The 17,971-nt window shown below is 38.5% G+C and overlaps 1 protein-coding gene across 1 annotated transcript in view; it reads right to left on the minus strand.

Annotated features, from left to right (window-relative positions):
- Mipep (mitochondrial intermediate peptidase) overlaps window positions 1–17,971 on the minus strand; it is a 144,998-nt gene that overhangs the window by 22,066 nt on the left and 104,961 nt on the right. Inside the window, exons 17-18 of the mRNA XM_076871930.2 lie at window positions 4,635–4,756; window positions 747–820 (exon numbers count right to left, since the gene is read on the minus strand). Of these exons, the coding sequence (XP_076728045.2) occupies window positions 747–820; window positions 4,635–4,756 (196 nt within the window). The remainder of the gene's footprint in view (window positions 1–746; window positions 821–4,634; window positions 4,757–17,971) is intronic.

Below are 17,971 nucleotides of genomic sequence, written 5' to 3' on the forward strand. Positions count from 1 at the left end.
AGTTAAATTTTCTGTGAAAATATTCATATATAAAAATAACCACTCGGGCTGGGGATGTGGCTCACGCGGTAGCGCGCTCCTGGCATGCATGCGGCCCGGGATCAATCCTTAGCACCACATACAAAGATGTTGTGTCCGCCGAGAACTAAAAAATAAATATTAAAAAAAAATTCTCTCTCTCTCTCTCTCTCTCTCTCTCTCTCCCACTCTCTCTTTAAAAAAAAAAAAAAAAAAACCACTCAGTGGTTGGGGCTGTAGCTCAATGGTAGAGTGCCTGCCTCGCATATGTGAGGCACTGGATCAATCTTCAGCACCACAAAAAAATAAATAAATAAAGAGACTGTGTCCATCTACAACTAAAAAAAATATTTTAAAAAACACTCAAAAATTTCATAGGAAAAAAGACATTGTGATACCACAAAAAAGGTGATTTAATTAGGTTTTATTTTTCAATAGGTAAAAAATCTACCTTGGTGCCTTGGTATTTCTAAGAAAAAAAAATAAAGAAGAAATAAATGAGTTCTCTATGCTGAAAACAATAAACAGGGGAAAAACACATTATGAGCTGTTAAAATATAACACTGCATTTTTTGAGAATTTTAGGACTAATTTAACAATTTTCTATTAGTATCTCAGTAATATTCTGAAAGTGGAAACTAAAACGGAAAACTCACAGAATCTTTAAAAAGAAGGAAACACAACAAGCACACATCAAGGAAAAGTTTCTACATTTGGTTTTGTTTTACCTTGAACCATGAGCATGGGCTCCTTGCCCCCGCCGTGGGCCAGCATCTCCCTGCGATAGCGCTCGCCAGCGGCCCTAGAGAAGAGGAGAGTGTTAGCCACACTTGCTGGCAGGGCTTGCTGGACTCCATGGACTCCCATCTTGAGTTATTCAAAGGAAGCCACTCTGGTGCCACATTCAGAAAACTTTCCACCATGTGACAAGTCAGCCCTAGATTATTTTCTTACTTTTAAAAACTGAATTCTGATTTTTGAATGATTCTAAAATAAATACATAAAACCAGGTGTGATACATTCACTGTTATCAGGATAACAGAATTTTTGGCTTTCTGTTTTTTTTTTTTTTTTTAGCAGGCAGCCTCTCTTTATAGAAAGGATTATTTAGTTTATGTAGTATAGAATAAGTAAAAGATGATATCCTATTCTGTACAGAGTTTAGGATTATTTTAAAAGAAGGTTTGAAATTATTCATGCCAGTCTTTACTTTCTGAAAACAATTTGAGACGGCACCTAACAAAGACAGATAAATAACACTCTGAAATAAGAGTGCAGGAAAGACAGCTGGCAGGAGAGGGTAGATGACAGCAGCAAACCTCAGCCCAGAACCACAGCTAAAGGACCAGAAGACTTGACTGTGTGTGTGCTAGTGGTGAAGGCAGAGACGGAAATGCAGGTGGTTCTCAGCTTCTCAGACTCTTCACCAGTGAGCTGTACCTATGTGACACTGACTTCCACAGAGAACACTGTCTATACACAGAAAGGCAGGTTTGTAAAACTTTTTATTTTTTTTATTTTTTATTTTTTTATTTTTATTTTTTTTTTTTTGCTGTGCTAGGGTATCAAACCCAGGGCCTCATGCATGCTAGGCAAATGTTGTACTAAGGAGTAACACCCACTGCCCCTTGGAGACTTTTCTTTCTTCCTTCCTTCCTTCTTTTATTTCAGTATTAGTGATTGGATCCAGGGGCACTATATCACTGAGTTATGTCCCAAGTCCTATTTCACTTTTTTTTTTTTTTTTTTCTGTGACAGGATCTTGCTAAGTTGCTGAGGCCAGCCTTGAACGTGTGGTCCTCCTGCCTTGGCCTCCCAAGTCACTGGGATTACAGCTGAGACCTTTTTATAGATTGAAATTCCCCACATTAATGACACTTAGAAACAAACTAATGCTATTCCTTTATGTTTTATGAAAAATGTTATTCTTTTAACACAATTGACTATACATTGTGATGAGATGACTTAGGTAAATTTTGAGATTATTTTCATTCCACTGGCTCTGGAACATCTTTATACCCAGGTAACTTAGTGAACCTATATACATGGTCTCTAATTGGACCTTTTGAGAGCATTACAGCATCAAAAGCATGTTTGCATCAAACACCACAGTCACACCCTGAAATGAATGCTAAGGCAAGGCAGGAAGCCTGCACAGAGGTGTGGCCCTCTCATGGAGGGACAAGACCCTTGCCTGACCCCTGGTCGGGCGGCTTAGGGTCCCCTCCAGGCCACAGGAGGCAGCACCCCTTTTCCTGCTCCAAGCTTGCTTCCACTCTTCAGGACCTGATAAAGGCTCTCTGCCTGATTATTGATCACAAGTGGGATCAAAAGGACCCTTTGACAGAGGTTAGGAATTTTCTAGTCTACTGAGCACTTTTACTAGCTTATTTTTATGTGTTCATAAAAGTACGACAACTACATGTCTAGGCAAGAATGCACACATAACTAAGATACAAATATTTGGAAATATATGTTTTTAATAGTATGTGGTTTTCTAGTAAAGTATAGTTCCTTCAAACAAGATAATATTTTGCCCATTTTATAGAAATCTCCAGTAAAGAGTTGCAGTCCCTGAAACTGATTTACTATGGGTCAAGTTTGGCTGTAGATCCTTTGAAAATAATAAAATCCAAAAAGCAGACCAAGTGTCTGCAGTCTGCAAAGGGCAAGACAAAATAACATGTGGGTACCAAGCTGTAAAACATTTAAAAATTCTATGACATCAGATTTAAGTTCAAAAGATTTTAGAATTGAATGTGACTATTAACTGCTGAGAAAAGCCAAATCTGTGTCAAACTGAAAGCTGAGAGGTGTGAAAGAGACAGACAGGAGCAAGGAACTGGAAGAAGACCAAAATGACCATTGACCATTGTCAACAATGAAGCCCTGAACAAATCACTCTGAACCTCTCTCCACTGAACCTCAGTTTACTATAAAACGTAGCTGTTGAAGCCAAACTGCTGTGAATGTCATATGTCAACTCCAGGGCACGCTAAAACTCTAACAGGATGTGTATTTTAAACCATGTTAAAGTGGTAAAGATAATAGTCACCCACCAGAACTGCCAGAAAGTATTTGAAGACATGTTTATTTGGGTTGTGAGGAGATATGACATCAGATCATGATTACTGGTTTACTTTCAAAGGAAGCACCTTCTAAGGCATTATGAGACCCAAACTTCACTTTCTATTGGTTTTTATTGTTGGAGGGAGTCCTGTGAGAGTTTCAGGGGAGGTCAAATCCAGGAGCACCAGAAAATCCCCTGTATCTCTCCTCCCAATGCAAGTACTACCAGTATTTCCTAAGTGAATGGGAAAATAGGACTGCCTCTCCCAGGTTTCTACACTCCTATTCCCCTCTCCTGCCTCTGTTCTGGGGGAGGTGGTGGTGGGCATGATCTGTTCATAACTGAAATTGACCTGCCCTGTTTCCTTACTCAATTGTTAAAGGTAACTAGATTTGTGGGCTGATCTGTCTTTTTCTTTTTTTTTTTTTTTTTTTTTTTTTGCGGGGGGAAGGGGTAGAGACAGTGAGTGGGTACTGGGGATTGAACTCAGGGGCACTCAACCACTGAGCCACATCCCCAAGCCTTTTATTGTATTTTATTTAGAGATGGGGTCTCAGTGAGTTGCTTAGTGCCTCACTTTTATTGAGGCTGGCTTTGAACTCAAGATCCTCCTACTCAGCCTCCAGAGCTGCTAGGATTATGGGCATGCGCTACTGTGCCTGGCTTCTTGGGATGATCTGATGAATTATGCTTCTGGGAGTGGACCAAATACCTTAGTCAACCTTCTATTTTGGAATGCACCAGACTCTATTGTCTAAACCACAGATTAATCTGATGATGTACACCTGAGGCAAGGTGGGGGCCCTTTGATGTCAAGGCAGAAAGAAATGCATGCGGAAATTCAACTGCCACCCATGCTATCTTGATGGCCACCAGGAAGGGCGCTGCATCAGGGTCTGTCAGTGAAGCAGCCCCTTCTTGAGACTGCTCCTGCCTTCCATGGAGACTGTCTCCCCAGGGAAGGAAAATGTTCCAAAAGAAGACAGAGGGGTAATATCCAGAAAAAAAAACCATGTTACTGTCAACAAACAATGCTGCTTATGGTGCTGCTCCCAAGTAGGGAAGAGTTAAAAAAACTTTGTTGGGCAGTAGAGGAAAAAACTATATCCTCATGGGTAAAACTTTGGATGCGTGTGCCAAAGTCAAGAAGCCTGTCAAAAGTGACAGGAAGCTCTGAAAGCAGAAGGCACTGACAGCAGGAGTGGCTGGAAAAATGGAGAAAATACAAGGGAGCAGAATGGGAAAGCAGCAATGGGTCGTCTTGTGCAGAAGCCGAAGAGTTACACGGGGTCAGTGGAGGCATGTGGAGGGTACCAGGCAATTCTACAGAACACAGAGCTGTGGAGTAAGGTGGAAGTTCAAGGCCACCATTGCCACAGGAAGAGGCTCACTGGAGGGCAGGGCCCCAAGATGAGTCTGTCTCACAGAGTTCCCACTTCCTGCCAGGGTCACCTGGGTTCCAAGTGATTGATGTTGGATATAGTGTGATAGGGATTACTATGGTTGAAGGAGGCAATGTTTTATAAACTTACACAGCCCTTATTACCTGTTAAAAGGATCCTGTAGAAAACATTCCTTCCAAACCATGGACGCTACAGCTCTGGACATCAGGTAAGAGTAATATTTGGCACCATAGCCCACAAGGTGGCTGAATCTCAGCTGCCAGGCCTGCAAAACCAGAAAGACAGCAAGAGAAATAATTCAGTCTTTGAATTTTAGGAATATTATATATGAGAGCACAATGGAAACATAGAAACCTGTGCATGTTTTAAGTTTCTCCTACAGAGCTATGTCATTCACAATATTAATATTTTCACATTTTATACACTATTATGAGCTCAATTGTGTCTCCCTAAAATTTATATGTGAAGCCCTAACATCAGAATGTAAGTGTATCTGGAGATAGGGACTTTAAAGAGGTGATTAAAAGAAGGCTGGTACCCTCAGAAAAAGAAGATATTTGGACAAAGATACTACAGCATGTGCAGAAAGGAAAGGCCCAGCAAGGATATAGAGAAGGCAGTCATATGCAATACAAGAGAGAGGCCTTAGGAGAAACAAACCCACAGAAACAAACGCAGAAGAAATTTCATTTGTTTAAGCTTCCCAGTGTAGGGTATTTATTATGGCAGCTCCGGCTGACTAATACATACACAAAGAAATTCTTAAATGATGTGAATATAATCTTCAAACAGATTTCCTTGTGTGTGTGTGTGTGTGTGTGTATACCTCCAAATATGTTTAACTTTCTTAATTGAGTTTACTTACTTAAACTAATTTTAATACATTTTATTTCATTTGACAATTTAGAAAAAAAACTCATGAGTTTACTTATTTTGATAAGTTTTACTTTGCAATGACCATTTGCTGCAAGAACTGTTCTTCATATGAACTAGTTTTTCTAAAGCTAAACATATCCATATTTTATCATAATTTAAAAAATTTTATCCATTTATTACTTCTAATTAGGTATATATGACAGCTTATTGCATTTTGATTTATTTTACACAATTGCAGAACAACATTTCTCTGGCTGTACAAGATGTCTCCTACCTCCCCTTTGCCCAGTCACAGTTCTCCCATTTTCCCCATGGACCTCCCCCCATTATGGATCAGCACATACAGAGAACATCCGACTTTTGGTTTTTTGGGATTGGCTTAATTCGCTTAGCATGATATTCTTCAACTTCATTCATTTATTGGTAAATGCCATAATTTTATTCTCTTTTAATGTTGAGTAATATTCCATTGTGTATATATACCACAGTTTATTTATACATTCATCTACTGAAGGGCATCTATGCTGGTTGCATAGTTTAGCTACTGTGAATTGAGCTGCTATAAACATTGATGTGGCTGCATTACTATTATTTGATGACGAGTCAAAAAGGCAAGAACATAAGAAAAATGGGATAGAATTGAAAAATTGTTTATATGAAGGCAGAGAAGCTGAAATCTGAGGTTGTTTTTTTTTCCATAAATAAAAGACTAACACTATGAACCAAAGGTAACCCCTGACTTCTGCAGCATCTTGATGAAAAGGTGAAGAAATTCTCAGAGCTCCCTGCCTTCCCTAAGCCTGTTCAGCTTATTTTCTAATCATGACAAGGAAGAAACTGCCACCTAATCACATGTTCAAGTTTGTCACTCTGGGATTCACTTCTGCAATAGAAATGTAGAGAGGAAAACCCAGGAGGATGGCAAGAGGATTGATCATGTAGCAGGGCTGGACTTTCACAGTTCTTTGGACAGCAAGGAATACCTGGTTGTGGGTATCACAGAGAATTTTGAGAGAAAGTATCCATTCTTTCTGAGAACAAGGATGTAGCTATTATAAGAAAGGCCATGTGGATTTTCATGGGAGAATACTGTTCCAGTGGAAACTTCCATAATATTGCTCTTTCTCTGTACTGAAAAATTGAAAACCCCCACACTCTGGCCAGGAAGAGGAGGGCCACACAGGTACAGATGCATAAGAGCAGGACAGCGTTTTTCTCTTTGTAAAACTGTCTCAGCAGAAGCTGGATTATGAACTCTATTCTCAACACTTGGACTTTAAATTTTTTACTTTTCTGAAATGAATTTAATACATGGTCTTCTACTTTCTTCTAAAATAACCTTTACCTGACATTAAAAATTTTTTTGTAAAAGAACCAGAGCTCTTAAGATCAATAACTATTCCATAATCAATCTCATAACTCCCTAAAAACATAAATAAAGTATGATCCACACTATAACTCTTGAAACTAGAGAAGCATGCAATCATATACTTCTATGGTATACTTTGTCTGACATTTAAACTTTTAAAAAAATGGGATTTTCTTTTGGGTGACAATCATTCTCTAATTCTCTAGGAAATAAGATATAAATATAATCCTTACTCCAACTCTATGAACTAGATAAGCAAATTCTAGTTAATATGTTAAGAAACAAATATTTCTGAAAAGATGGTTCTTTCATCACAGAAGTGCGACTAATCTTAGGACATTCTCTGAACCCCCTACTCAACACGCAGTGAGTTTAAAGATAATGCCATGTGGCAGTTACTCTCTAAATGTGTGCAGTTCTTTAAGATAATTAATCTGCCTGGACTGGGCAGGTTAGGGAGGTATGCAGGAGCACTCCAAACAATTTAGGCCGACAATAACCCTCAATGTCTACTCTCCCTTTTCTGCAAAAAGATGATTGAAAACAAGGTGGGGAACCTGGGAGTCCTGTGCTGAAGGAAAGAACCATGTCCAGTTCCTGCCTGTGAGTGCACCATCTGTGAAGGCAGTATCTAGCACTGGTGGCACAGGGGCTCTGACTCCTGATGGCTGCCACCCATGCTATGCAGATACACTTGCACAGCTGGCTGTCATCTCCCTCTCAGTCACAGTAACAAGGCCTTAACTCTATCTTTCACAAGACACTCCTCACCCCAGGCACACCAGGCACACTGGCTCCCAGAGGCTCAAGAGAGGCTGTGCCCTTGATGGGAGAAGCTGTGTACTAGAAATGTGGCCCAAGTGTCTTCAGTCAGGAGAGCCTCTTGAATCAAAGAAGCAGAGAGGTAGACAGAGACTTTTCACCCTATGCAAACGTCTTCATAATTTTCATAGTATTTAGAAGAAAGTAAACCACCCAGGCCATCTATGGTTCAATTTCAGAATAGAAAACTGTGACTGACTACATTTTTAATTTAAAGGGCTGGGTCTTTGGAATTCACTTATAATGCACACACAGTTCTGTATAGTCTGTCTTATTTAAAAAGGGGTCTTGTATATTTTTGATGTTATTCTGAAAACTCAGTCTGCTAAATGTTGCTTAAAATGTGGACCATTGGTGATCTTTCACATATGAAGCAATTTGGAAGAGATGATATCTTTAGTAATAGGACGTGGACTGAAGTTATATTGGCTCTGGTGCTATGGATCATACAAGCATCTCTCAGAGTGAAATACATAGCACACAGTTAGGGAGCTTTCTCTTTGAAATGTTTTCTTCATGGTGATCTGCCAGATCTAGTTTGTCAACCTTTGCAATATATGCTGAATTTAACTTTGTTTAGATTTGACCTGAATACAGTTTTGTTTCATCTTGAGAGCAGGCCTACTTCAACAGCATCCTGATTTGAGCTTTAAAAAAAAAAAAAAAAAAAAGTCTAGGTCTCTTAGTTTCATCAACTCATAACTGAATTCCATATAAACAGAGTAGTAAAAATAAGCCCTTTCAGAACTGTAGAAAGAGACATCAGGATTTCTGTGACACACCACTGCCTAAGCTGCCACATCTGCCTTAGAGTATCATCCCTACCTGGACATAGGTATTCTGGCTGTGTCTTGCTCTTTAATTACAGGCTTGAGTTTGGTGCTACACCCTTCCCAGACCTCATAACCTGCTAAATCAATTATACCTACTTGACACCTTTCATCAGAGGTTTGTAACTTTATGGACAACTAGACCTACAATTCCACTGCTATTTGAACACAATTGCTGAATTCCTTCTAATTTAACTTAACATTACATCCTTGTTTCTATTTTACTCTTTCATCTGAAAAAATGTAAGACAGCATTTCAGGTTAAGCACTGGAATTAGCTCATTTTCTTCCTTGTAAATCAAAATTTTCTTCTTTTTAGGGGGGAATTGTCAAGCGGACAAGTGTCCACCCTTCCCTCAATGTTTGACAGACAGGTCTGGTTTCAAAAACAAATGATGCAAACGTCTTCATAATTTTCCTTGTATTCTTGCTAGAAATGCAGACATTCAAATCCTAACATTATCCCAAGGCATGGTTATCTAAACTTGTCTTGGGTTAGATAATCTCAGTGAACCCATCTGAAAGACAGAACATAGAGCTGGTGGAGCAGCATGTCAAGAGCCCCGTGGGTAATGTTATTTGCCTTAGAACTCTTCAAAGAATGTGAGACCCTTTGAGAGTTTTTATTTTCCTGTTTCTCTTCTCTGACTTTATGATTTTCTAGGAATGGAAAGGCAGCAATGTAGCTCTTTACTATTTTCCCTTTCAAACCTGGAATAGGAACTAGAACTTGCTCACCACACATTAAACAGTGAGTGATGAAACCAACCATTTCTCTTAATTGTACTATTAAATGGAGCATCATTTCTTCATTTCCAGTGATATGTGTATAAATGCATTTACCTAAAATATATTTTAAAACAATCTTATTATGAGACAATACAAACTGCATGCAAATAGGGATGGTATCCATTGCTTCCTTAGTGTGTGTCATTCTATACTGAAATTTTCTTTAGATCATGAACCACATGATCTGTCGGAGTGTAGACTCAGCACTGTACCTGTCAGAGCATAACAGAAATTCAGTAGACTCTGCTGGTTGGCTGGCTGGACAGGTGGGGGGACACTATGTGATTCTTTCAGACTGATGTTCATACATGATATCTGTCTCTAGCCCACTCACCCTAGAAAGCCTCTTGTAGTAGTGAAAGGAAGTTACAGCCATGTTGGGAAATCCCACTGTCAGACACCTAGGGGTCCTCTAGAACTAGGAGGGAGTCTCTGGAACCCGGGAGGCCTGCAAGACCTGAAGAAGGGGTCTCTATAAGCTGAGAGAAGCCATTATGACATGGACAGGGGGTTACTCTAGGATCTGTGGGCCATCTATAGATAGCAAGAAGTCTGTCAGTCCCACTGCCACAAAGAAATGAGTTCCACCGACAACCTGGTAAAGTAGTCAAGCCCCAGATGAAACCACAGCCTGACTGACATCATTGCCACAGCCTTCTGAGGCCCTAAGCACAGGAAGTGCTAAGCAGTACAGATGCCTGACCCCCAGGAATGTGAGATGTACACTGTTGGATGTCACTATATTTATGGTGACTATTCCACAGCAGCAGAAAACTCATATCATAACCTTACTGTTTTAAGAAACAGCATAAGAGAAAAAAAAACCAACTAGAAATACTGGAGGGGTACCTATACTTCTTAAAGGCCTTTCCTGTTAGCTTGGAAAAACGTAAAAATTAGAACTCTACTTTGGACAAAATAAAAGCCATGTGTTGGGAAGATGCCAGCTTACCAGACCTATCCACTCACCTTTGGCTTGTGAGATGAAGGAAAGAAACTAACTGTACAACCACCCTGATTTCGAATTACTGACACCCCAACAAGCCACATTCCTGTTACATCAGACACCTATAATTTTCCACTTCATTTCTACCATATCTGCTAAAGCACATATCAAAACACATCACAGAGCTATTTTTACAGCTGAAAATGAAGTTCTTACACAAGCAATAATAGAATTATAGACTAAAATGTTAACCCTGCACTCCAATATGTAAAAATATGTATCAGACACACATCCTTGTCAACATCGGCATATAAAATCTGAATAATTTATAAAAATATCATTTCATGAGAATCCCAAAACATCCTAATGACAACTAAGAAAATATTTTCTATACTAATGACAGTATTATAACCTACTTTAAAGAGACTAGGCCCAGTGTTATATAAAAAAAAATCCTTCCTAACAATCCAATTCTCTTTAGGCAATTAATAGCAACAGGACAGGCACACTGCTTATATCCTCCTTGAAGAAAAAAGGGACAATAAAACAGCATGCCCTTGAATGTCCCCTTTCTGTCCCCAAGAACCTAGCCAAGTTAAGGGAACAATAGGAGCAAATCTGGGCTAGAATCTCCAGATATATTTAAGGACACTGCCTTTCTCTCATGTATTCTGGGTATTAGGGCAAGCTGGTGTTCTCTGTAAAAAGCTGCTTTCTGCATGTATACCAGACAGTTCTCCTTGGGATGTTGGTCCATACAAGGAGCAGAGCAGGCGAATACTGATGATGTCATTGCTTTTGCAACTTAACCTATAAAATACTGCCTGCCTGCAGTAACTGCTGCAGACAAGAGCACCAGAGTTCCCCGCAGCCTCTGGACAAAGCATTGTGAGGAGAAAGAGTCGTGACTTTCTAGCTAGGTACTGGAGGAACTGCATGTAGCAGAGGTATATCTGTGCAGTTTTTCACCACCAGGCCTCCCGGTAAACATTTTTCAATAAACCCTGTAGCTTGTATCTCATCTTTATGGGCCTTCCTTGCCTGTCCCATGGCCCTAGCACAACGGGGTGGTAGGTGGTATAGTGCTAATGATGCACAACATATTAAATAGGAGTCTTTTTAGTATGTCAACTTCAACTGTCAATTTTATTTATATATGAAATTAAAAATTTTTGTAAAATAAAATCCCTGGAAATCTAGTCTTACACACCTATTAAAAACTAACATATTAGAAGAGCAAGGACGATAATACATTTATTAGGTGAAATATGAAAAAGTATACTGATCTAATTAAATGAGATAATAAATTAAAAACAAGCAACAAGCACAGTTGGAATTAAGGAATGTTGGCTTCATTCCTTCCTAGTAAAAATTCTCAACATGGCTTTTTCTGTTGACTGTAACATCTTAAGAGAAAAAGGTAGATTGCCCCTTCATTCTAGAGAAGTCATGGTCCAATAATACAGAGGATTCCAGCTTCCATGGTCAGGAAGCCACCGGAAAACAACAGAGACCTTGGCAGGAATAGCTACATCAGGGCAGTCTTTGGTAGTTAGTCATATAAGACAGGTGTAGTACAGGAACCAAAAGAAGAGGGTACTGCTTTTGTCTTCATATGATTACAAACCACCCAGCAAAGGAAGTAGGTATGTATATAGGATCAGAAAAAAAAAAAAAAAAAACTATGAAAGGAAAACTAAAAAAGGATGTGATCGTCCTTTGTAGACAACGGGATTTTCTGCCCCTTTGTACAGAGGAATATAAAAACAGTGATGCAGCAGGGAGCAACTTCTCAAAGGAAAGAAAGTCCGAAGGAAGGTGCATCACCTCTAGAGAGCATGCAAGTAGGTATGCAAGGGAAGCAGGTGTGCAGAGATGTGGTCCCAATGTGGGCAGAGTCTCTCTCCACTCGACTGCACCCATCAGGGCTGGCAGTAAGCTTGAGAACTAAGTTCTCCACTCACCTTGGGATACCAGACAGACTGTATCCCTGCCCTGTAAGAGCAACTTAGAATATAAAAAGGACAAGGACAAACAGAATGATTTGGTATCAAAAGAGCCTATCAACTTCTTGCATGATATTGGCAAGGAGAACCCTAGAATTTCTTCCTTTGATCCTCTTAGGTTAGACTTCATCTCCTGTCTCTGCCTCCATCACTCTCCTGCAGCCACACTGGTGACTTGCTGGTCCAAAACACAATAGACAGGGAGCAAGCTCTGAATCCCATAGGTCCTTGTCCTTGCTTTTCTCTCTGCCCCAGAAACTCTTCCCCTACAAGTAACCATATGTCTCTTTTTCTCACTTTCTTCAGTATCTATTCAAATAATACTTTAATCAATAAAAACTTTTCTGATAATTAAAAAAAAAAAAAAAGACACTGCTTACTGCCTACTAGTACTGTTTCCTGCCCACAGGCAGTTAGGCCTCTGTTTGTGGCAGTAGGGGCCCACTTGTGCCTTGGATCTCTACTTGTGCTGGTCCTCTTTGTGGGAGTGATTTGGCCTCTTTGTGGGCGTGACTGGGCTCTCAAGGATGGTCATATGGGCCTCCTTGGGTCCCTTCAGGGTTGGTGTACCTCCCCACTATGGCACTGAAGTCCTGACTTTCAAAGCCACTTCTCTATCATGGAGATACCCTGCTGGGCTCCCCATTAACCTAATCAGCCAGCACATGAGACTGGTTTAGGGAGGATATATGGGACAGATGCACTAGTTTAATATTTTCAAAATGCCATCCCTATTACAAAAGAGCTTTTCTTGTGCCTTTAAAATTTTTGTAGAGAAAACCTAAGGCTGTTCTAATTTCTCCTGTATTCCTAGAGCCTCAAGTATGTGTTTGTTAATATCAGGGCTTCACTGTCATATAGACACATAGTTCTTTCCTCTTTACCTAGAAGCATAACTCAAAATGGATAAACAGACTCAAAAATCATCCATCCCTCTTTCCAAAATTCATTGAATGCTCATGACATGCTGGGTAGTGGATCTTAAGTGGATACTAAGGACCCTGTACTCACAGCCACATAGACTCCTGAGGAAGACTTGACATAAAGAATCACTGACTGTTTCAATGTGGCTGCGTAACCATCACCAGATCCATAATCTTGCTCTCCCTAATCTTTCAAACGTAACTGTGTCACACCCACCTCATAGAACAGTTATGTGGGTTAAATAAGAGAAAGGAGTCATCAAGCTTGCACTGCTGGCCCTCTGGGATGGCTTTATTTGCCAGCTACCAACTTAATCCTTTGGTGAGCAGAGAGGACCCTACGTACCTCTTTGTATCTTGTTACTAGCACAGTGTCTTCAACAAATATGCACACAGAGGATGATAAAATAAGTTTAAGAATTAGACACAAGAATTTACTGCAATTTATATAAAATATACATTTATAAGTCCAAATCTTTCTCATAATTAGTTTCGATAATCACTAAAATTAAAAAGCTGTCAATGAATAGGTAATATACAAGTTACGGTCACACACCCCTGAATTTCTGAAGTGACAAATCAAAATTAAAATGCTTCTCATGGAATTAAGACTCATCCTAGATTCTTCCTGATTAGTTATATGATTTCATCTGAAATCTATGAAGTCTGGTGTCTACATATCTACATCTTCATCTCACTAGCTCTTGCCTATTAAACTTTAAATGATATTCACTCAACTTCCTTGGTTGGAACAACCACTGCTTTCCAAACTTATTTTCTAATTCTCCTGTTGAAAGATCCCTCCAGGTCATATGGACAAATGAATCTCACTCCTTTATATTACTTAAGATGTATACAACTGGACATGTGCAATTAGGAAATATGTCTTACCAAGGATTTTTCTCTTGCTGGATGAAAGTGAGTTAATAAAGATGGTAAAAAACACTTTCACCCCCAGGAATACTTCACAGCCACCTCCTCCACCCCTCAGGAATGCTATGAAGGCATTCCAGAAGTTTATTAACTGCATGTTCTCAAGTATAGCCCAGGGCATGTGACAGTTTGTCATCTGCAGGGCATGTTGCTACCTGCATTTTGTTCAACATAACTGACAGGAATAAAATACATGACTGATCCATGGAAATTGTTAGGGTTGTTTGCTTTCTACCAACATCAATACCCTCTGATTATCTCATCTGAAGAGTTTCCAAACTTCCTGATGAAATAGCTTTTAGCAATTTTTTTACAAAAAAACCCCCAAGAAACTAAAAAAGGAAAAAGAAAAAGGAAAAGGAGGAGGAGAAGGAGGAAGAAAGAGGAAACAAACAAACAGAGTTGTAGCTGAAACATTGAGAATTTGGATAATGCCAAATAGCACATATTAATGAATTTTTTTTTACAAAAAGGATTAGGTAAAAATAATCAACACCCTTAGTTAAAATTAGTATACACATAAATAAAGCAGCCCTGAAATTTATTAAACCTGCTCATATCAAAATAGTATCAACTTTTTTTTTTATCCATTCATCCACTGAAGGGTATATCTAGGTTGGCTCCACAGTTTAGCTACTGTGAATTGTGCTGCTATAAACATGGATGTGGCTGTGTCCATGTAGTATGCTGTTTTTAAGTCCTTTGGGTATAGTTCAAAGAGAGGGATAGCTGGGTCAAATGGTGGTTCCATTCCCAGATTTCTAAGGAATCTCCATACTGCTTTCCATATTGGCTGCACCAATTTGCAGTCCCACCAGCAATGTATGAGTGTCCCTTTTTCCCCATATCCTCACCAACTATTACTACTGTTTGTCTTCATAATGGCTGCCATTCTGACTGGAGTGAGATGATATCTTAGAGTAGTTTTGATTTGCATTTCTCTGATTGCTACAGATGATGAGCATTTTTTTTTCCATATATTTGTTGTTTGATTGCATATCCTCATCTGAGAAGTGTCTGTTCAGGTCCTTTGGAATTTTACTCAGCAATAAAAGAGAATAAAATCATGGCATTTGCAGGTAAATGGACGGTGTTGGAGAAGATAATGCTAAGTGAAGTTAGCTAATCCCACGAAAAACAAATGCCGAATATTTTCTCTGTATAAGGAGGCTGACTCATAGTGGAGTAGGGAGGGGGAGCATGGGAGGAATAGATGAATTATAGATAGGGAAGAGGGGTGGGAGGGGAAGGGAGGAGGCAGGTAGAATTAGCAAGCATGGTGGAATGTGATGGACATCATTATTCAAAGTACATTTATGAAGACACGAATTGTGTGTCAACCTACTTTATATACAGAGATATGAAAAATTGTGGTCTATGTGTGTAATAAGAATTGTAATGCAAAAAAACAACAAAGTGTATGTATGAAGACATGAATTGGCGTAAACTCACTTTACATACAAAGATATGAAAAAGTGTGCTCTATATGTGTAATAATAGTTGTAATGCACTCTGCTGTTGTTTTTGTCTAAAAAAAACCCAAAATCAGTTAAATAACAAAAAGCAAAATAGTATCAACTAGCATTAGGTTACAATGCTATAGCATTTTATATATTATATGTGAGTTATATAAGTATGTTTGGATTTTTTTATATTGCCTAAATTTGAAGGTTCAAGGTTTGATCTTTGAAAAGATCAGCAATGAGAAATGGCTTAAGGCTAAAATGAACTAATAGCTTTGTATGTCCTTATAAATCTATATGTTAAGCTTTTTTATTCACGCTAATATTTTTTTCTGTATGTATTCTTCAGGATTTTCTATATATAGGACCATACCAAACAGATCCCCATTTTACTTCTTCCTTTTTAGTATGAATACATTTATTTTTATTGCCTATTAGCTCTTGTTAAAACCTCTAGTTTAATATTGAACTGAAGTTGCAAAGGCAGACATTGTTGTCTTATTATTTTAGGGGAACATTTTCAGTCTTTCATCATTGAACTGGGGGCTTTTCAAAGGTGTTCTTCATAGGCTGGAGATCAGCAACAACTCTTGATTTTTTCCTTCAATTAATGTTAATCAATTCTCAAGTCCTGACAATTTTATTTCAAAATATTCCTGTAGTTTTACCCTGACTTACATTCCTACCCTCAGTGTCCAGATTTAGATTTTGCTCATCTCTTGCCTAGATTACATGACCTTTAGGGCAGGATCTATGTGCATATATGTTTTCTGTGACCAAAAAAGTTACATTCATTAAAGAAGATAAGGATGCACTAGAAAAGAAAGAAAAGAACAGGAAGAAGTCCCAAAACCAAATGAAAAATAGTGGGAGAGTAAGGGGATAAAATTAACGAAATCTCCCAAAATAGAACATAAAGCAAAGCATAATAAGCAGCACAGGAAATTGCACAGTAGAAACTTCTGTTTTTTGCTTTTTTCAGTTGTTGATAGACCTTTATTTATTTATATGTGGTGCTAAGAATGGAACCCAGTGTTCACACATGCTAGGCAAGTGTGCTACCACTGAGCCAGAGGCCCAGCTTGAAACTTCTGTTTTCATAGCATGATGGATTTGGTTATTTCCAACAACCCTCCAGAATGAAACAATTAAAAGACTGGATAAAATATATTTTCAAGTAATTTTTGTAAATGTGTTGCTAAGAGAATAAAACATCAAAATGATCTAGTAGACTACTTTCACAAAGAAAAAAATTGACGTTTTTAAGTATATGGTAATATTCACTATATTTTAATTTTTGCTTTAATCTAGGACTTGGATAGATTTTTAACTTCCTTTCTTCTATCTCTGTCTCCCTTAGGCCATCCCCATACCTAAACCTTATCTATTTCCCTATAATTTCTATCTGCTCATGCCAGTACTCTGCTTACAAACTTCAAACCTCTAAGGTCTCCCAATTCCCTCCAAGCTTGTACATAAGCTTTTCACCAGACATAATGGACTCTCTACTATTTGATCCCTGTCTTATTTTCAACCCTACCCAAAGTCCCTGCTATCAAAACAAACTCCCTATCAGCAAGCAACCCTAGACTGATATATTCTCTAACACCTCCTATCACATCTCACTTGGTCCTCATTCCTTTCTCCCTAGTGTGATTCAATCTATGGTAAAATCTGAATTAGAAGCGACCAGGCCCAGATAAAATGTCATTTCTGACTTCATGAGGCAAAATTTAACACTTCCCTATCTACAACAGAATTCTCACAGCACTGCATCATATCATTTCCAAACTATCTAATACATATATATATACACTCATCTGTCGGTCCAATAAAATAACACACATGAGAAGAAATGGAAGTGCTGGGATCTAGCAGGAGTTATAGTTCTATTGTTTTAAATAATTTTGTTCTAAAACATCTCTATATGAAAAAAGTTTTATGATTGACTTGGCAAAGAAGATGAAATAAGCTAAATCATGAGCAAGATAGGTTAAAATGGACTTTTTTGGACTGTGGGTCATTATCTACCAGGGGTTTGTAAAATCAGGTCAGGAGTTGGGACTAGCATTAAAGAGATAAACAAGCAGAAGAGAAAATAATAAAAAAACTGTGCATATAGTAAAGGTAACTTTTAGTCTGTTTCAGCTTTTCATCCACACGTGCATATACATATATACTTAAATGTACTTATACATATTTGTACAATAGATCACAATGTAAAATGCATTTATTACCATGGGTTTGGTCAAAATACTTAAAAGCTAATGAGTTAACAGTTTAAGGATAAAGGTAAGAAAGTCAGTGCTACTGAAGTAGATATGATCTAACATGCAAAAAGTTTAAAATGGGTGATTTCATAGCATATACTGCTTTTACCTATCAGTCAAGGAGACCCTGAAGAAAGAGAGCCTCTGGGGCTCTCTGTGGGTAACATTTCAAAATATTTGTATTTTTCTAACACAGTAACAGGATACAGACTCAGTGATATGCAAGTTTCTACTGACCCCACTTGTATTGTTC

Source organism: Callospermophilus lateralis, chromosome 12 (genome assembly GCF_048772815.1).
Source record: "Callospermophilus lateralis isolate mCalLat2 chromosome 12, mCalLat2.hap1, whole genome shotgun sequence".
Classification (NCBI taxonomy): domain Eukaryota; kingdom Metazoa; phylum Chordata; class Mammalia; order Rodentia; family Sciuridae; genus Callospermophilus; species Callospermophilus lateralis.